Source organism: Bos taurus, chromosome 1 (genome assembly GCF_002263795.3).
Source record: "Bos taurus isolate L1 Dominette 01449 registration number 42190680 breed Hereford chromosome 1, ARS-UCD2.0, whole genome shotgun sequence".
Classification (NCBI taxonomy): domain Eukaryota; kingdom Metazoa; phylum Chordata; class Mammalia; order Artiodactyla; family Bovidae; genus Bos; species Bos taurus.
This window is the reverse complement of record NC_037328.1, coordinates 127,249,537-127,271,015: the sequence shown is the minus strand read 5'-3', so window position 1 is coordinate 127,271,015 and position 21,479 is coordinate 127,249,537. Positions and strand designations below refer to the sequence as shown.

The window sequence follows — 21,479 nt, the reverse complement described above, 5'->3', positions numbered from 1 at the left end:
TGCAGATTAGGGCAAGAGGACCTCAGGGCCAAGGAGGGCTGAGAGGTTTAACTTTCCTGAACCTGCTGTGGACATGGCTTAAGAGGATTCTCCTTACAGAGTCCTGGTACCAATGAGTCTTCCCAGACTACCAACTGGGCCACCTCTCTCGTCTTCAGGATTCACAACTTGCTCTCCATCTGCTCCCTTGAATGGGTACTTCAAACAGTCCTCTGCTCTCTTTGCCCAGGAGGCAGACTCCGGGTCCCCTTTCCTCCACAGGCAGGCTGCCCGCCTCATTCATCCCAGCCGACCCCCACAGGCAGCCCTAGCCCTGGAAGCCTAAACTGAGACCAGCAGAAGTGCTGCTCACTGCCTTGGAAGTACTTAACATTAATAATCCAATGGGTAGCATAAATTTTAAAGTTCCTATCCTTTCTTTTTAGATTTACACATGAAGAAATTGAGAGTATTTTCTCAGGCCTGGAGAACAACCAAAGGCTTCAGAGCCTCAGTCTGCGCTACTGTGGTCTGGGGCCACAGAATGGACCGAGGCTGGGCTCCATCGTATGCCACAGTGCCATTCGGTGAGAGGGTCCCCTGCTCCCCGCCACCCCCGCCCCGTCACATCTTGGCACTGTTGCGTCTTGAGTTATATAAACACTTACTTACAGAGCCTGCTAACCCATGAGTTCTTAGATTTTTTATTACGTTTCTCATCATGTTTTCCTCCTCTAGTTATTTTGTTTCTCTTTTCTTAATTATAATAGAAAGATCCTTTAGTTATATTTGAGAATCAAGGGTGTTGTGCTAAATGCCTGTTTTGGCCGGCTGATGCAGTTACTAGGTCTATTTTTTATGACATGGCCTATTATTATTTATTATGATTATTTATGTATTATTTTGTAACTAGGCCTATTATTTTATGAGTTGAAGACCTCAAATCTAAATTTGACAGAGGGGAAAAAATATCTAATGAACAGCGTATTTCGCCCCTTCCCCAGTGAGCTGCACCTCGGTGGCAATTACTTGCAATGTTCTGGAGCTCTGGGTCTCCTCAGACCCCTGGCAGAGTATGCAGAGATGCAGGGGAAAGACCAACTGGCCATTTCCCCACCAGACACCGGGAACCCCCCTCCGCTGCTCCAAGGTAAGCTGTGGGAAACTTGGTCCTAGGCTCATTCACTAAGTCGCTAAGTCGCTGCAGTCCTGTCCGACTCTGCCCGACCCCACAGGCGGCAGCCCACCAGGCTCCCCCGTCCCTGGGATTCTCCTAGGCTCATTGGGGCTGCCTAAAAGACGGAACCTTTGTTTTGCAATTAAAGGTGACCTTCCCAGTGATTCATGGAGATTCTTCTTCCTGAGAATGTGTAGGGACAGAATAACAGGTCCCCAAAGATGTCTTTGTCCTAATCTTCAGATCCTGTGACTATCTTTGCTCACATGGCAAAAAGATCATTGCAAGAGGGAGGCAGACAGTTAGAGTCAGAGAGAAGGAAGTGTTAGAATAGAAGGAGAGGTTGGAGTGACGTGAGGTAGTGTTCATAAGCCATGGTGGCCAGTAGGAGCTAGAAGGGACAAGGAAACAAGTTCTTTTCAGAGCCTCCAAAGGGAATGCAGGTCCACTGACATCTTGACTTTTGCCTATAGGAGCCCTTTTGGACTCTGACCCCCAGAGCTGTAAAATGATACACATGTACTATTTTAAGCCACTAAGTTTGTGGTCTCTGTTACAACTGCTTTGGTTCCTGATAAGAGCTCTCTTCCTGGCCAGCTGATGGCCCCCCTCTTGCTTTGTCCTCACAGGGTCTTTCCTAGGTGTGTGAAGGCAGACAGAGCAAGCTCTCTGGTTTCTGACAAGAACACTAATCTTGGGCTTCCTTGGTGGCCCAGTGGTTAAGAATCCACCTGCCAATGCGGGAGACATGGAAAGATTCCACATGCTGCAGGGCAACTGAGCCCACGAGCTGCAATTAATGAAGCCCATGTGCTCTATAGTCTATGCTCCACAAGAGAAGCCACCACGATGAGAAGCCAAAGCGTTGCAACTAGATAGTAGCCCCCGCTCTCTGCAACTAGAGAAGACCTGTGCACAAACCCAGTCCATGGAATTCTCCAGGCCAGAATACTGGAGTGGATAGCCTTTCCCTTCTCCAGGGGATCTTCCCAACCCAGGGATCAAGCGCAGGTCTTCTGCATTGCAGGCAGACTCTTTACCAGCTAAGCCATAAGGGAAGAACACTGAAGACCCAGCACAGCCAAAAATAAAGAGAGAGACCCCAGAGTTCCCTTATTGTTTCACCTTGTGGGATTATAGCAAGAAGACAGCCATCTGTGAACCAGGATGCAGGCTCTCACCAGACACTGAATCTGCCGGTACCTGGATCTTGGACTTCCCAACCTCTTATGAACTGTGAAAAATAATTATTGTTCATAAGCCACCCAGTCTATGGTGTTTTGTTATAACAGCCCAAACACATTAAGACAAAGAGTACACACAAACTTCCCAGTAGCAACGTTTGTGGGAACGTGGATGGTTTCTTAAAATGTCCAGATTCTCACCTTTCGTAATGACCTAGTACCTGTGGTTGGTATCATTGGTCACAATCATCATTCTACTTTGTGAAAGAAAGGCACACCTGTCCCCCATCAAGTATCTGAGCAGAGTATCTCCCCTAGGGTTCAGAAACAAAGAGATAGTTCAAAATATGAGTGTGTTTAAAAAAAAAATGAATGACTCTAATAACTCAGCAATAAATCATGTTTTACAGGTCACATGGCTTCCAATTTTGCTTTTAACAAAATTGAAGGAGGAATTAAGTTATAAACAGATCATTAAAAAAATTTTTTTTAATAAAATAAAATTCTGTGTTGCCATGATGATGCCTGGTTCCACCTGAACTTAACTTTTGTCAAACCTTGAACTAACCAGTGCATTTTTCTCATGGAAATGTTTTTATTAAACTATGTGAATGAACTATGTATTTACCCTAGATTCTGTCTTTCTTTAAATTGGTTCCAGTTCCGGTTGGCCTAAGACTCAGAAATGACATTACAAACCAGTATGTTTTACTCATGCAAATGTTATCTTAAGCCATGTTAATGAGACTATGTCTTTGCTTGGAAAATTGCCTTTCTTCAAGATTCATGTCAATTGTTTTATGATCCAGGACAACTCACCTTGTGCCAATGTTATCTCAAAATGTATGTTGAGGTGAGGGGCCTGGTGCCAGTCTCTGAGTTTTGAGATATTTCTTTTCTCTAATTGGCAGCCTGCTAGTAGGTATATAACTTCCTACTAAAGACTAGCAGGAGGGTACTACTTCTGCCCCCTTTTGATGTCTATATTGGAAGCTTTCTCTATCTCTTTTATACTTTAATAAAACTTTATTACACACACACACATTTTTTTTTGGTCAATCACTATATAGTTTTTAGCCCATAACTCAGGAGTTCAAGGGCTTCCCTGATGGCTCAGCAGGTAAAGAATTCCCCTGCAATGCAGGAGACACAGGGGATGTGGGTTCCATCCCTTGGTTGAGAAGATCACCTGGAGGAGGGAAATGGCAACACACTCCAGTATGCTTGCCTGAAAAACCCTGTGGACAGAGGAGCCTGATGGGCTACAGTCCACGGGGTTGCAAAGAGTCAGAAATGACTGAGCGATTGGCACACACACAAGAGTTCAAAGAATTGAATAATACTGCTGTGATAAAACTCCTGGGATTTATTTGAATTTTAGATGCTGCTGCTAAGTCACTTCAGTCGTGTCCGACTCTGTGCGACCCCATAGACGGCAGCCCACCAGGCTCCCCCGTCCCTGTGATTCTCCAGGCAAGAACACTGGAGTGGGTTGCCATTTCCCTCTCCAATGGGAAAAGTGAAAGTGAAGTCGCTCAGTCGTGTATGACTCTTTGCGACCCCATGGACTGCAGCCTACCAGGCTCCTCCATCCATGGGATTTTCCAGGCAAGAGTACTGGAGTGGGGTGCCATTAATTAATTATAAGTATGTTCCATGCAATGTTTGGGATACACTTAAAATGATTATTCTTTGTTTATCTGACATTCAAATTGAACTGGGTGTCCTGTATTTGGAGGACAAGAGAGAGTAAACCTGCTGAAGCTATTATCCCATTCCCATCCATATGAATAAGATTTCTCAGCAGTTACAACTATAGCAATAAAAAAGAGAAAAAGCACTGATGCTGAAGTCTGCTTCATTTTAGCAGTGATATTCTTTAATAAATACATGAATTAATTATAAAAATAAATAAAACAGCACCATCCATCTCTTTGGGAGAGGTGGTCAATAAAATTTTATTTTTGTATTTAATTAGGATTTATCAAAATATATAAAATATATTGTATTCATCAATTGCATATGTCTAAACATTGAGTAATAACTACAGAAGACTTTTTAATACTTTAGAGGCTTATGATCACAACAAATTTTTAAAATTTAAATACTTGTAAGTGAAGCATTTTTTTACAGAGAAGTATTATAGGATGACCCATAAATGACTTTCAAATATAAAATTCTGTAGAGTTATTAAAATGAAAATACTAGTAAAAACACAGGAAAAAAGGGAATCATGTAAAGTGATTCAGTTACATATACATATATAACTTTTTTCAGATTTTTTTTCCCTTATAGGTCATTACAAAATATTTATTATAGTTTCCTGTACTATACAGGAGGTCCTTGTTGGTTATCTATTTTATATATAGCAGTGTGTATATCAGAGAAGGCAATGGCACCCCACTCCAGTACTCTTGCCTGTAAAATCCCATGGATGGGGGAGCCTAGTAGGCTGCAGTCCATGGGATCGCTAAGAGTTGGACACGACTGAGCGACTTCACTTTCACTTTTCCCTTTCATGCATTGGAGAAGGAAATGGCAACCCACTCCAGTGTTCTTGCCTGGAGAATCCCAGGGATGGGGGAGCCTGGTGGGCTGCCGTCTATGGGGTCGCACAGAGTCGGACACGACGGAAGCGACTTAGCAGCAGCAGCAGCAGCAGTGTGTATATGTTAATCCCAAACTCCTAATTTATCCCTCTCCTCACCCTAGATTCTATTTTTAAATGTCAATATTTTCTATATGTCAGAATTTTCATCCTTTGAAATTTTAAAACTTATGATGAACAAGTGTAGATACCAAACTAAAAAGTTACAAGATTGTTTATGACTTTTCCATTTCCCTCTAGGGTGTTATTGAAGGCAAAAATGTCTTGAGGCCAATGCTTCATAAGGCCCAAATGTTTGATTTCCTTTCCTGCTCTGTGAGCTACTCCCAGGCTCCTAGTAGCTTCTTGCCAGAGGTGGGCACAGAAGCTTTCTGCTGCCGACCACCAAAGAGGCATGAATGCCTCACTATCCAATGACAAGTTTGCTTTCTTAATTACTTATTATAATGTATAAAATGCAATTTTGGGAATAACGCTCCTTCCTTCCTTTATCATATGTATGTGTGTGTGTGTTTACCTGTGTCTTTCCTTACACACATGTTAGAGCATAAAACAAAGATCCCTGCCCCGAGGAGAGGGCTGGGAACACAGTGTGCTTGTGTATGTGTGTGTGTGTGAGAGGTGGGGGGAGTCAGACAACTTTTAAAAAGCATAACAAATATATACCAGCTATAGTTTACTATAAGATGATAACTGCTATGGGAAAAAGGAAAAAACAATCAAGGTAAGTAAGTTTGGGAACCTGGGGAAGGAAAAAATGGTTGGGGTGTGATTTTATTTTATTTTTATCCTCAAATACAAATAGCTTTATAGTTTGCTAATACACACACACACACACACACACACACGGTCAGGTGCAAATATAGCAATACGGAAAATTCTTAGAAGTAGAATTATAGGGCCAAAAGGCATGTGAATTTAGTGACTTTATTTTTATCTTAGCATTTATTTATTTGGCTGTGTTGGGTCTTGGTTGCAGAACTCAGGATCTTTGTTGTGTGATCTTTCATTGTTGCACATAGGCTTCAGAGTGCGTGGGCTCAGTAGTTGTAACACAGGAGCTTAGTTAACCCCTGGCATGTGGGATCTTAGTTTCCTCACCAGGAATCGAACCGGCATCACCTGCGTTGCAAGGCAGATTCTTAACCCCTGGACCACCAGCGAAGTCCCTAGAGTGACTTTAAATAGATGGTTGAGTATAGGCTTCCTTGAAGAGGTAGCATTTGTGCACAGACACAGGAGGGGAGGGATCAAGCCTGCAGATAAATGAGGAGTGTTCCAGGAACACCCCAAGGCCTGCACACAAGGAGCAGCAGGTGCCTGGGCAGTCCCGGGGCCAGGAGTCACGTGCCTTCCTTGTTAGCTAGGAAAGCACAGAGGAATCAGGACTGAGTCGGGACTTAGGTTTGAGAAGGACCACTCAGTCTGTGTGGCAAACAGACTCAGTGTGGGTGGGGGGCACAGAGACCTTCTGGGAGGCTGTTGTCACTCAGATGAGCAGTGGTGGTGAGAGGTGAGAGGGTTCCACCCAGGTGAGACGAGACGGCAGCGGAGGACGCTCTACATCTACACTGCTTCCTGGTCGATGGGATGTGGGGTGTGAGAGAGAGGGAAAGAGGGTCCAGAGCGACCCTAGTGTGATAATATATCAGAATGTATACTTATTTATTTTATAATTTTACCTATTTATTTATTTTTATTTTTGACTGCGCCAGGTCTCTGCTGCTGCATGTAGGCTTTCTCTAGTTGCAGCAAGCAGTGGTTACTCTCTAGTTGCAACAGTGGCTTCTCTTGAGAAGTTGTGGAGCTCTAGGGTGCTCAGGCTCAGTAGTTGCAGTGCATGGGCTTAGTTTCTCCAAGGCATGTGGAATCTTTCTGGACCAGGAATCGAACCTGTGTCCCTGGCTTTGGAAAGTGGATTCTTAACTACTGGGCCACTAGGGTTGTCTCCAATATATGTATTTAAATGTGCCAAAAATGTTTTCTTCTCTGCTACATTCTTACTAATTCCTGAGAATGGAGCCACTGGTATAGAGGGCAACTGTGGAACTGAAAGAAGGGTTTACACACGGACCTCAGGTTGGTTCTTCAGGTGCTGCCTGGCTGCATGCTTTCTTCAAGCCTTTGAGTGGAGAAACATGAAAAAGACAAGACAGAAGTGAAGTCAGTGGGTCAGATAATTCTTTTTTATGAGAAATACCTCTGCTCAAAGTATACATAAAATGAAGGCAATAAATGATATTAGAGAGTGTCAAAAATCCATGCATGCAACTTTGAATTATTATTTTTTTTAACCTTTTAATTTTTTTCATACAGCCAGACAGAGAGGAAGTTCACCTCTGAACCAGATTGCAGAGTCATCCAGGGCTGTAACAGTGAAACATACCTCAGGGAAGAAGAGAAAAAAAGGTATTTTTGGTTATTTAAACTGTTCCTCTTACTTCATTCATCTTGTAAATCACTTCCTCCTTTCATAGCCTGTGTGTAATTACTAAAGTAATTACCCGAAACAGAGAGAAAAACTCAAGTGCAGAAAAAGACTCAGTGTCTGATGGCTTCATATAAACCTAGTACTGACCAGCTTAGCCATACCCACGGGAACTATAACCACCAGAGGAATATGACTCTGCCACATTCAACAAGTCCAAAAAAAAAAAAAAAAATTACAGGAACAGTCTGCAATAAACAGAAGGCCTGATAAATTCAGCTTGGAAACTCTTTTCCTCTGGTCATTCCTTAGAGGTAGAAATGGAGCATATACCTTGAGAAAACCACAATCCAAAAAGACACATGCACCCCAATGTTTATTGCAATGCTATTTGCAATAGCCAGGACACGGAAGCAACCTAGATGTCCATCGACAGATGAATGGATAAAGAGGCTGTCATACATATATACAATGGAATATTACTCGGCCATAAAAAGGAACAAATTTGAGTCAGTTGTAGTGAGGTGGATGAACCTAGAGCCTTTTATCCAGAGTGAAGTAAGTCAGAAAGAGAAAAGCAAATATTGTATATTAACACACACGCACACACACATGTATGTGGAATCTAGAAAAACAGTCTGCTGGACATGGCAGGGGAAGGCGTGGATAGCGCAAATTGAGAGTAGCATCGACATATATACACTGCCATGTGAAGGCTAGACAACTAGCAGGAAGCTGCTGATTAACACAGGGAGCCCAGCCTGGCACTCTGTGACGACCTAGAGGGATGGGATGAGGGGAGGAGGGAGACTCAAGAGAGAGGGAACGTATGTAAAATCATGACTGATTCGAATTGCTGCACATCAGAGACCATCACAACATTGTAAAGCAATTATGCTCCAGTTAAAAAAAGGTAGAAACAGGGTAATTTAGAGGGAATTTTAAGAAGTCACCAGCTCCATAACCTCTGAGCAAGATTAAACTAAGAGAGAAGCTGTCCAAGTATTAAAGGTTTGCACTAAATGGTAGGGAACCAGGATTCCATTCCCAGTACTTGCCCTGATGGTCTCAGCCTCCTGTTTTGCAAGTCAAGGACTTGTGCTCACAGCTTCCTAAATTCCACTCTAGCTTTAACATTTTGAAGTTACGAAGAGACAGCACAAGATGATTGATCACTGGATGTGTCATGAGCAGTCTTTGGGAAATTCCTCGTGGAGGCTAGCCTAACTTTCTGTTATTCTGTTTTAGTCCACTTTTTTTTTGTTTTGTAATTTGTGGTAGTAGGCCCTTATAATGAAGCTTTTCACCCTTGGGCTTTCTCGTCCCCAATTTTAATCTGTTCTTACGTGGTCTTTTTTCTGTCCTTGAATTATTCTTGTTTCTTTTCTGTGAAATCTCACTGAATTTGAAAAAAATATAATTTAGTGATCTAAAAAAGCCAGATGAAAAGGTAAAGTGAGAACATTTATCAGGCCCTGGCTGTTGTCTGATGTGAATACAGTCTTTCTGCTGAATAGTGACTCAACAGTCCTATCCCCTCAGATGTCATCCAGCCCAGTGTAAGGACTGTCCTCTGTACGGCAACCTGGCTTGGACACACTGATCCTCCTCATCCCCAGAGGAACCCCAGCCAACTCCTCTGAGAGCATTTTTGGTTGAAAATATTCCCAAATGGCAACTGTCTAAAACAAATGATAACCTAGTATGGTGCTCCTCCTCCTCCTCTTCCTCCTTCCTCTTTCCCCCTTTAGTAGATTTTCCAAAATCCACTAGCACTATTTTAAAAAAATTTTTAAATTAAAAAACAATGCAGGACTTCCCTGGCAGCTCACAGGGGTAAAGAATCCACCTGCCGATACAGGAGACATGGGTTCAATCCCTGATCCGGGAAGATCCCATATTCGGAGAAAGAACTAAACCTGTGCACCACAGCTACTGAGCCTGTGCTTTGGAACCCGGGAACCACAACTGAAGCCCTCGCGTTCTATGGCCCATGCTCAGCGACAAGAGAAGCTCCGGCAATGAGAAGCCCACGCGCTGAAACTAGGGAGTAGCCCCCGCTCACCACAACTAGAGAAAAGTCCATACAGCAGGGATGAAGACTCAGCACAGACATAAATAAATACATTAAAAAAAAAAAAAAGGCAATGCAAGCCACAAGCCTATAATCTTAGCTGGAACAAGAGTACATGGGAGGGTAGACATGGCAAGAGGGGTGCGTCACATTAAGGAGGATTGCATGCCAGGCCAAAAGTTTGGACTTAATCCAATAGACAATGGGAGCATTAAAGTCTTTTGTCTCCCAAGGAATTCTGTGCCTGGAATCAATAGAAACCACTTTGTATCTAATATTTATTTACTTTGTAGCCTCTTGTCAAAGTAGAGCATTTTCATGCTATCCAGACTTCACAAAGCAAATTAAAAAACAGCTTCCTATACTGGATAGTTACTTTCACAGTCATAAGGTGTTTATTTGTCTGAGGATGAGGTTGGTCTTTGGTAGAAGAGTTCTACATGTTTCAAAATAAGATTCAGATAGAGCTGATTTACATCAACCTCCTGGGTGAGGAGTCCAGATGGTTTCCATTTGGTCCCAATTGGAAACAGCCAAACTATTTTTATGCTCGCCCCTTTGTGGACAAGAGGCTTTTGGTCTGCTGCTTGGAAAGTTGAACTCTACTATACCCCTATTCAGAAGCCTGACACCCTTTCTATTCCTTCCAAATGAATTACAGGAACTTGACAACATCAGCACTCACGTGGGTGAGGTCTGGCTTGGCCTACCTTAGTCACACGCTTGTCAGGTCCATAAGGAGCCAGAGGATGGATGAACACTGAAAATCACTGAGAGGTCCTCAGAAATAGTCATCTGCAGATAAGACAGCTCCCTGTGCCCCATTCAGCTTGACTGGTCATGTCACCTCAAGGCCCTCAAAGTTCAGAAGACCCAGCAAGGACTTAGGAGTGCTCTGTCCCCTGGGTCTGCTCCATTTCCCAGCCCAAGCCCCACACCATAGTTTCCAGGATTGTCCTAACTCTCAAGGATTTAGAACTGGGAGCCCCAAACATATGGCTTAGATGTGTTCAGAGAGCAAAATCTGACACATGCTCAGTCCCCAAGCTTGCATGTGCTTTCAATTGTATCCGATTCTTTGCACCCCTGTGGACTGAAGCCTACCAGGCTCCTCTATCCATGAAATTTTCCAGGCAAGAATACTGGAGTAGGTTGCCATTTTCTATTCCAGACAGACCGTTGCTACAGTACTAAAGTCACTCAGGTGGCAAATTCACTTCCCCAAATAAACTATTCGTGTTTATATCATTGCCACAGACCATAGGAATGCTAGTGGCTTTAAGGAATGCAAGGGTCAAGTTCAAAAGTCAAGATGTAATCTTCAAAACAGCTTTATTAGTTCCAAGTCAGGAAATTACTGGTTATAATCCAGAAATTGTTTTACTCAAGATTTTATCCTGAGTGATAGCTAGACAATGGAATCTTTGTGGACAGGTTCCAAGGTCCAAGGTGTGAATCACCCAACACTAATTACACTTTGCTTCCTTAAGTCCTGCAATCAATAGGATTTATATTCTGGCTGATAAACCTCTGGTAATCACACAGAAAATCGCACATGCTCCTTGCTGATGGAAATAAGCTGTTTTAATAAGTTTAAAAAGACAAAAGCCAACTTCAAGAAGAAGGTCCTACCGGGACCTGGCATCCACAGATGAACACTGAGTAATGGTTCGCATTCTGATGCCCACCGGAATGAGTGATACCCATCTGTTGGTCTCAGAAGAGGCTAGATGGGAATTTCTGGCTCCATAAAAATTTACACTTGATCTTTGGATGTGGGCTCATATGGGAAACAGCTCTCTCTGGAAGGAATGGGGCTTCCCAGGTGGGGCTAGTGGTAAAGAACCTGCCTGCCAATGCAGGAGGAGAAAGAGACACAGGTTTGATCCCTGGGTGGGGAAGATGCCCTGGAGGAGGGCATGGAAGCCCACTCTAGTATTCTTGCCTGGATAATTCCACAGACAGAGGAGCCTGGCAGGCTACAGTCCACAGGGTCACAAAGAGTCGGACACAGCTGAAGCGATTTAGCACAGCACAGCACAGCAGCTGGAAGGAATGAGAAGAGGTTCATCAGCTGTGAAAGAGAGAGCATTCTAGGCAAAGGGAAGGGAAGTGAAGTGAAGTGGAGTCGCTCAGTCGTGTCCGACTCTTTGCGACCCCATGGACTGTAACCTACCAGGCTTCTCCATCCATGAGATTTTCCAGGCAAGAGTACTTGAGTGGGTTGCTATTTCCTTCTCCAAGGCAAAGGGAACCAGGTGAGAAAAGGCTCGGGGTGAAAGTGCCTGGAGTGTTCAGCATCTGGAAAGTGTGACATTCACTGCAGAGTGATTATGGGGAGAGGGCTGGAGGCCAGTGGACACATATGGCCAAAAGCCACAAATGTTGTTAAGGAACAGGACTTTCTTCTGTGTGCAGAGGGGGAGCCATGATGCATTTGGAACAAGACAGTGACATAATAAGAGCTGGATTTTTAAAAAGAACCTCCAGCAGCTTTGCAGCACTTGTTTTAGAGATGGACATCAGGACAATGGGAGACTAGTTTAGAGGTTTTTACAGATCAGGCAAAAGAAGATAGAGGGCAGAACTGAGACTGCAGTGATGGAAATATAGAGTCTAGATATATTTAGGAAGGAGAATTGACAGGACCTAGTGAGGGTGGTAAGAAAGGTTCTGAAATCAGGAATAGCTGGGGAATCTCAGAGATTAATTGAAGAGAAAATGGGAGGAAGCTCAAGGTAGGGCGAGTCTACATTGGATCTGTGGTATGGCTCCCTGGTGAGGCATGCAGTTGTCAGAAACATGTATCTGATCCTCAGGGAGGCACTGGCAGAAGTGGGGACATTTTATACCTGGAGGTTCTCCATCAGGTTGGACCCATCCCAGGATTTCAATGACACACAATCCAGAAATGAAGCTGGAAAGTTAGGCAGTAATATTTGCTGTGCACTACATGACTCTGCAATCTTTATTCCACCATGCTTCCCAGTCAGTCTTCACAGTGCATTTAGGATATGAGTGCATGTGTGTGTTCCAAGTCACTTCGGCTGTGTCTCTTTGCAACCCTATGGACTGTAGCCCGCCAGGCTCCTCTGTCCATGGGATTCTCCAGGAAGAATACTGGAGTGGGTTGTCATGCCCTCCTCTAAGGGATCTTCCTGACCCAGGGATCGAACCTACGTCTCTATGTCTCCTGCATTGGCAGGCAGGTTCTTTACCACTAGTGCCAACTGGGAAGCCCAGGATATGAGTATTATGATCTATATGTCAGCATTGGGGACATTTAGGTTCAGAGAAGTTAAGTGACTTTCTGGGGAGTCACGCAGCATTTTTCAGAGAGGTTTCAAACCTGGAGATTCTTCTCATTTCAGTACACCATTCTGTCGCAGGCACAACAGGCATTGCTATTCCACTACTAAGGTCTCTGAGACAGAGGAGGGTCAATTAAAGTGCTCATTGTTGGTGAGCTTGTTTTTGTTTAAAGAAGTGTAAGATTAGGTAAAACTAGGTTGGAGTGAATACAGCTGGGGTGGATCAAGTATTACCAGGAGCTGAGCATGGACTCACTCTTACTCCAAGAAATTTGTTTCCCATTCAAAGAAGAGAATTTGATTCTGCTTGAAATTTAGTTAGGGTCTTGGAGCAGGAAGTCCCCTGACCTAAGGCAGCATTAGCCTTCCTACCCCCTAACAGGGCATGTGGGACTCCCTAGAGGTCTAAATTCTGGAGAGTGCCTTGGACTAGCACTTTCTAAACTGGTTATTTTTCATGGGCCCAGATGACATTATTACCTGCCTTACCAGTTGGAGTGAGATTTGGATTGTTTTATCCATGGGAATGCAAGCTGGACCAGGACAATAACAAGCTGGGGAGCCTCCTTCCTCTCCAGTTGCACACACTTACGCCACGCTGGCTCAGTGCAGGATGATGACTGACTGAGACCATTTTGTTTCTTTCCTTGCAAAGCTGAGCAGCTGCACAGGAATTTGGCCTTTGGCCTTGGCCCCTTGGCCTCATGCTTCCTCACTGCTGCTTTCTGGCATGCCAGGAGGGGGCAAACAGAAATGAGTGCCACCTGCAATCAGTATCCACATTGTTAATCATTCTGGGTAGTCAACTTCTCAAAGGCATTTGTATTTGTGAAGAGATGTCAAAAACAGAAAAATCATACTTTCTTCATGTTCATGAGTTGTGTGTCTCAAGGCATTATTAACTATACCAGGCTTGGAAATACAATGAATGGTGAGATAAAATTTTCTACAACATGATTACACTTATTCATTGATTCACTCATTTATTCAAGAAACAGTTATTAAATACCTATGGTGTGCCAGATGCTGTGCTAGGACATTGGTACTGTTATATAATTCATAATGGCTGTCATTAGCTATCATTCTCATACCCTGAATGTAAGGACAAATGAGGGGTGGACCAGTTAGGCTTATCTTCAGTAAAACTAAAGGATAGGCTAGTTGTCATCCCTCCAACTATGTCTTGAAGGAAAATGAATCCTATTTCCTTTAGTAACTCAGCAGATTACATTTATATCCAAATAAACCAATTGGATCTTTTCTAAAAGCATGCTTTTATTTTTAAATTGGCAAGCTAGAATGATCCAATGTCCAGATTTGTCATGTTTCCCTAAAAAGTCAGTTATCTTTCATGACTTGAAAACATACCCTGAGTTATCATCCACTCTCGTCTCTTCTTCGCTCATCCCACACACTAGGTAATGTACTCCCTCAGCTTCATGAGGGCAGGAAGTTCTGTCTCTTTTGCTCCCTGTTAAATTCCCAGCAGCTAGAACTGTGGCTGGCACATAATAAGAGCTCAAAAATATTTGTTGAATGCTGAATGAATTCAAGAACAGAAGAGTCCCATCCAGCCCTGGGGTTAGATTCTCAAGTCAGTACCTCAGGCAAAATTAGTATGAGCTTTTTTTTTTTTTTTCTGGATGCACAGCTTGTGGGATCTTAGTTCCTGACTAGGAATTGAACCCCAGGCCATGGCAATGAAAACACTGAGTCCTAACCACTAGAGTGCCAGGAAATTCCTTAAATAAGCCTTTAAAATCTCCCTTTTCATTTCTTCATTCCTTCTTTTTCTTTTGGTCAGGCGGCATGTGGGAATCTTAGTTTCCCCACCAGGATCCAACCCACACCCCCTGCATTGGAAGTGCAGAGTCTTAACCACCAGACCACCAGGAAAGTCCCTAAATGAGCCTTTATAATCCTTTGAATCACCAACACAAGACAGTGTATAGATATATGTTATCTCTAAGTTCCATGCATTTTCTTTCTGACTTTGAAACAGGTCACTGGTGTTCAGTCAAGCCTCTCGTGAAGTAGTTGGCTGTGATTCCCAGGGTCAGTGCACACAAAGCATTTACCTACAAACTCTTGGAGGCCCCAGGGGAAGCGATCAGCTTCCTAACTGGAGATTTAGCTCTCTCATCTCACACTTATGAGTGGATAAACCAGCATTATATCCATAACTCTTTTCTCTTTCTCTATCTCCTTCCTGTTTTTTTTTTTCCTTTGCCAAACTCCTAAACTTATAAATCAAATGTGAATATGATACTGTGAATCAACTGCACTCCAATAAAAATTAAATACCCCCCCAAAATGTGAATTTTGTGAAAGCTGTATAGAACGAGGGTGAACCAGGCTCCAGGACCACTGAACTCAGGCAGGATGGTTCTTTCCTCAAATTTGTCCTTCTAGAACTCAAAAAACGTGATAACTTTGCAAGCTCTTTTAGAGGGCTGAATCCTTATATTAAGTTGGTGCAAAAATAATTGCAGTTTTGCATTATTGAAATTTGCCATTTCATATTGGAATACATTCTTAAATAAATGTGGTTATGTTCAGTTCAGTCCAGTTCAGTCACTCAGTTATGTCCAACTCTTTGTGACCCCATGAATTGCAGCACGCCAGGCCTCCCTGTCCATCACTAACTCCTGGAGTTCACTCAGACTCACGTCCATCAAGTCGGTGATGCCATCCAGCCATCTCATCCTCTGTCATCCCCTTCTCCTCCTGCCCCCAATCCCTCCCAGCATCAGAGTCTTTTCCAATGAGTCAACTCTTTGCATGAGGTGGCCAAAGTACTGGAGTTTCAGCTTTAGCATCAGTCCTTCCAAAGAACACCCAGGATTGATCTCCTTTAGAATGGACTGGTTGGGTCTCCTTGCAGTCCTAGGGACTCTCAAGAGTCTTCTCCAACACCACAGTTCAAAAGCATCAATTCTTCAGTGCTCAGCTTTCTTCACAGTTAAATAAGTGTTATACATCATTTTAATGTGTATTTCTTTCTTTTTGTTTATTTGCCAATGACTTATTACTAGCTGTTCATTTTATATTTATTTTAGACTATGGAAATTATGTTAGACAAAAAGCAAATTTGAACAATTTTCTTATTCGAGTTCAAAATGAGTCATAAAGTAGCAGAGACAAGTCACAACATCAACAATGCATTTGGCTCAGGAACTGCTAACATACAGTATTCAAGAACTTCTGCAAAGGCCGAGCCTTAAAGATGAGGAACATAGTGGCTGGCCGTTGGAAATTGACAGCGACCAACTGAGAGGACCATCGAAGCTGATCCTCGTACAACTACATGAGAAATTGTCAAAGAACTCAGCGTCACCCATTCTACAGTCATTCAGCATTTGAAGCAAATTTGAAAAGTGAAAAAGCTTGTTAAGTTGATGCCTCATGAACTGACCACAAATCAAAAAGTCATCGTTTTGAAGAGTCATCACTTATTCTACACAATAATGAACCATTTCTCAATGGGATTGTGATGTGTGACAAAAAGTGGATTGTATACAACAATCAGCAATGACTACCTCAGTGGCTAGACCAAGAAGAAGCTCCAAAGCACTTGCCAAAACCAAACTTGCACCCAAAAAACAGTCATGGTCACTGTTTGGTGGTCTGCTGCCTGTCTGATCCACTGCTGCTGCTGCTAAGTCGCATCAGTCCTGTCCGACTTGGTGCGACCCCATAGATGGCAGCCCACCAGGCTCCCCCGTCCCTGGGATTCTCCAGGCAAGAACACTGGAGTGGGTTGCCATTTCCTTCTCCAATGCAGGAAAGTGAAAAGTGAAAGTGAAGTCACTCAGTTGTGTCTGACTCTTAGCGACCTCATGGACTGCAGCCTACCAGGCTCCTCTGTTCATGGGATTTTCCAGGCAAGAGTACTAAAGTGAGGTGCCATTGCCTTCTCCGACACAAGTTAGATCAGTATAATCTTAAAAATTAAAATCAATTAAGGTGGTGAAATGGGAGAACTATTGTCTAAAAATAATCAAATACTCTGGTCTTTCTACAGGAATCAAGAAAAAAATTAAAGATTTGATTGAAACTGGTCCTTGGTTGGTGAAGTTGTATTTAGCAGATAATGGTATAGATGGAAAGGGAAAAGAAGGAGAAAATGACTTGTTGGAATTAACTCAAATATTAACATGGTGAGTAGAAAACTAAAATGGTTTATTTGTTCACCTTCCAAAATGAGGTGCTTGGGTTAAATCATGGGGACAATCATTTAATTGCAGCTTGTGAGTTGTGCCAAGTGAGATTTTCAGCTGAGAGGAAAGCAGTGATCCATCCTGTCATTGGTACCTGGTCTGTGGGAAGGCCTGAAATCATGAAAATGGCATGGCAGATAGTTGTATGTTAGCCCACAAATGGGTCTTGAAGACCTCATTAGAAGCCCCATTTTAAAAAATTGACAACTAAGGCAAGGCAAGAGGTATGACTTCCAGATTTTTCTTCCCTATGGTCAGGATATAATGTAAATCTAAGCAATGTGACGTGAGGAAGAAAGGCAGCCTACTCAAGAGTGAACACTCCTTTGTGTTTGATTACAAAATTGTCCCAATCTCCTTAAAAGGAGAAAGAGCTATTCTTGGAAGCTTCTAGAAAACAGAATATTTCCTTGCCGCTTTTATCTTCCCACCCTTGATTGTCTCCCTGTCCACTCTCCTGAAAATGCATGCCCAGTAGGCCAAGCCATAAGTGAGCAGGGGTAGCCCTGTGAGAAAGCTTTCTGGATTGGCTCTTAGGACAATTGTCCATCTTAGGACATCAGTAGTTATAGCATCTTGGGGCAATCAAGGGCAATAGAGCATAGCCAAGATTTGGGGCTTGAGGGCTTGATTGAAGACTATTTTTAAAAAATAATTATTTGTATATTTATTTATTTTTGTCTGCAGTCGTTCTTCGTTGCTGTGCACAGGCTTCAATAGTTGTGATCTGCAGGCTCTGGAGCTCAGCCTCAGTGGTTGTGGTGCAGGGGTTTAGTTGCCCCATGGGATATTAGTTCCCAGACGAAGGATCCAACCCACATCCGCTGTGTTGGAAGGCTAATTCTTAACCACTGAATCACCAGGGAAGTCCCTATTTATAAAGTAATAAATTCCTTCTCTAATGTATTTCCTTATTCAGGAAGGATGAGATTTACAACTTGGATAACTTTGCTGGTATTTTTTATAGTAAATATATTAGTAAACTTAGTTTTGTTAACCCATAGTACAACACTAGATTTACTATATTCTAATGTATTATCCTTTTAGTATATTGCTAACATTTTGTTAAGCATTTTTGCATTGGACTTCCCTGGTGGTCCAGTGGTTAAGAATCAGGAGACAACAGGTTCAATCCCTCATCTGGGAAGAATCCATGTACTATGGGGCAGCTAAGCCCATGTGCCATAACTACTGCGCCCACACTCTAGAGCACGTACTCCACAAAAAGAGAAGCCACCATGATGAGAAGCCCTTATGCTGCAGCAGAGACTAGCCCCTGCTCACCACAACTAGGAAAAAGCCCATGCACAGCAATGAAAATATTTTTTAATTAAAAAAAGAAAATAACTTTTGTGTCTATGTTCATGAAGAATGTTAGTCTATACTTCTCTTGTAATGTCTTCAGCTGGTATTGGGGATCAGGGTAATTCTGGCCTCACAGAATGAGTTAGGAAGTGTTTCCTCCTCTTCTACTTAATGAAATAAGTCGTGTAGAATTCACATTATTTCATCTCTAAATATTTGCTAAAATTCAATGATGAAGATATCTGGACTTAGAGTTTTCTTTATGGAAAGATATTTAAACTACAACTTCAATTTTTTAATCGACAGATGGCTGTTCTGGCTTTTTTTTTTTTTTTTTTTGAGTAAAACTTTGTGTCTTTTCAAGAAATTTGTTCATGTCATTTAACTTTTCAAATGTATTGGTATCAAGTTATTCATATATTTTCTTATAATCTTTTTCATGTGGGATCTGTAGTGATATCGCTTCTTCCATGTTTGAAATTCTTGATTTGTTTTCTCCTTTCCAATTAATCTGATTGGAAATTTGTCAGTTTTATTGATCTTTACAAAAAAACAACTTCTGGCTTTTTCTAATGTTAATCTTTATTCAATTTCCTTGATCTATTCTTTTTTATCATTTCTTTTATCCTGCTTACCTTGGGTATAATATGCTCTCCTCTCTTTCTAGTTTATTAAGGTAGAGGTTTAAGTTATTGACTTTAAACCTTTTTAATTCAAATATAAATATTTATATTAATGCTAAGTATACTCAATATGCCAGCAAATTTGGAAAACTCAGCAGTGGCCACAGGATTGGAAAAGGTCAGTTTTCATTCCAAACCCAAAGAAAGGCAAGCCAAAGAGTGCTCAAACTACTGCACAATTGCACTCATCTGCATGCTAGCAAAGTAATGCTCAAAATTCTCCAAGCCAGGCTTCAGCAATACGTGAACTGTAAACTTCCAGATGTTCAAGCTGGATTTAGAAAAGGCAGAGGAACCAAAGATCAAATTGCCAACATCTGCTGGATCATTGAAAAAGCAAGAAAGTTCTAGAAAAACATCTATTTCTGCTTTATTGACTATGCCAAAGCCTTTGACTGTGTGGATCACAATAAACTGTGGAAAATTCTGAAAGAGATGGAAATACCAGACCACCTGACCTGCCTCTTGAGAAATCTGTATGCAGGTCAGGAAGCAACAGTTACAACTAGATATGGAACAACAGATTGGTTCCAAATCGGGAAAGGAGTATGTCAAGGCTGTATATTGTCACCCTGCTTATTTAACTTATGTGCAGAGTACATCATGAGAAACACTGGGCTGGAAGAAGCACAAGCTGGAATCAAGATTGCCAGGAGAAATATCAATAACCTCAGATACACAGATGACACCACCCTTATGGCAGAAAGTGAAGAAGAACTAAAGAGCCTCTTGATGAAAGTGAAAGAGAGTGAAAAAGTTGGCTTAAAGCTCAACATTCAGAAAACTAAGATCATGGCATCCAGTCCCATCACTTCATGGCAAATAGATGGGGAAACAGTGGAAACAGTGGCTGACTTTATTTTTTTGGGCTACAAAATCACTGCAGATAGTGACTGCAGCCATGAAATTAAAAGACACTTATTCCTTGGAAGGAAAGTTATGACCAACCTAGACAGCATATTAAAAAGCAAACTTTGCCAACAATGGTCTATCTAGTCAAGGCTATGGTTTTTCCAGTAGTCATGTATGGATGTGAGAGTTGGACTATAAAGAAAGCTGAGCACCGAAAAATTGATGCTTTTGAACTGAGGTATTGGAGAAGACTCTTGGACTGCAAGGAGATCCAACCAGTCCATCCTAAAGGAGACCAATCTTGGGTGTTCATTGGAAGAACTGATGTTGAAGCTGAAACTCCAATACGTTGGCCACCTGATGCGAAGAGCTGACTCATTTGAAAAGACCTTGATGCTGGGAAAGATTGAGGGCAGGAGGAGAAGGGGACGACGGAGGATGAGATGGTTGAATGGCATCACCAACTCAATGGACATGAGTTTGGGTAAACTCCGGGAGTTGGCGATGGACAGGGAGGTCTGGCGTGCTGCGATTCATGGGGTCACAAAGAGTCGGACATGACTGAGTGACTGAAATGAACTGAACTGAACTGATGTATTCTTTTGTTGCATCCTACAAATTTTGATATATTGTATCTTTATTGTTATTCAACTCAAGCTATTTTCTAATTGCCCTCTTGATTTCTTCTTTGACCTATGGATTATTAGAAGAGAGCTGTTTAGTTTTCACATATTTGTTAAATTTTCATATTTTTTTTTTGGTTGATTTCTAAGTAAATTCTGCTGTGGGTGGAAAACATACCAGTTTTATGACCCAACTGATCAAAATTTATGATCAATTTTGGTAAATCTTCCATGTGCACTTGAAAAGAATGTGTATTCTGCTATTATTGGAGGAAAATATTCCATAAATGTCAGTTAGGTCAAGCTGGTCAGCAGTGTTGCTCAAGTGTTGTAACATCTGCTATATCTTTACAAATTTTCTGTTAACTTACTCTATCAATTATTGAGATAGAGATAATTGTAATTTTAAAAGTATCAATATATCATCAAATTTGGAAAGCTCGGCACTGGCCACAGGACTGAAAAAGGTCAGTTTTCATTCCAATCCCAAAGAAGGACAATGTCAAAGAATGTTCATACTACCATACAATTGTGCTCATTTCATATGCTAACAAGGTTATGCTCAAAATCCTTCAAGCTAGGCTTGAGCAGTGTGTGAACCAAGAACTTCCAGATGTACAAGCTGGGTTTCAAAGTGGCAGAGGAATCAGAGATCAAATTGCCAACATTCCTTGGATCATTAAGAAAGCAAGGAAGTTCCAGAAAAAAACCATCTACTTCTGCCTCAGTTGACTGTGATAAGCCTTTGACTATGTGGATCACAACAAACTGGAGAATTCTTAAAGACATGGGAGTACCAGACCACCTTATCTGTCTTGTGAGAAACCTATATGTGGGTCAAGAAGGAACAGTTAGAACTGGACATGACGGAGAAGGCGATGGCACCCCACTCCAGTACTCTTGCCTGGAAAATCCCATGGACGGAGGAGCCTGGTAGGCTGCAGTCCACGGGGTCACTAAGAGTCGGACACGACTGAGCGACTTCCCTTTCACTTTTCACTTTCCTGCATTGGAGAAGGAAATGGCAACCCACTC

General features: G+C 42.2%; 1 protein-coding gene across 1 annotated transcript in view; it reads left to right on the top strand.

Annotated features, from left to right (window-relative positions):
- The window catches only part of LRRC78 (leucine rich repeat containing 78), a 60,832-nt gene that overhangs the window by 17,559 nt on the left and 21,794 nt on the right, over positions 1–21,479 (top strand). Inside the window, exons 5-8 of the mRNA XM_010801573.3 lie at positions 426–566; positions 984–1,129; positions 7,265–7,357; positions 16,786–16,921. Of these exons, the coding sequence (XP_010799875.1) occupies positions 426–566; positions 984–1,129; positions 7,265–7,357; positions 16,786–16,921 (516 nt within the window). The remainder of the gene's footprint in view (positions 1–425; positions 567–983; positions 1,130–7,264; positions 7,358–16,785; positions 16,922–21,479) is intronic.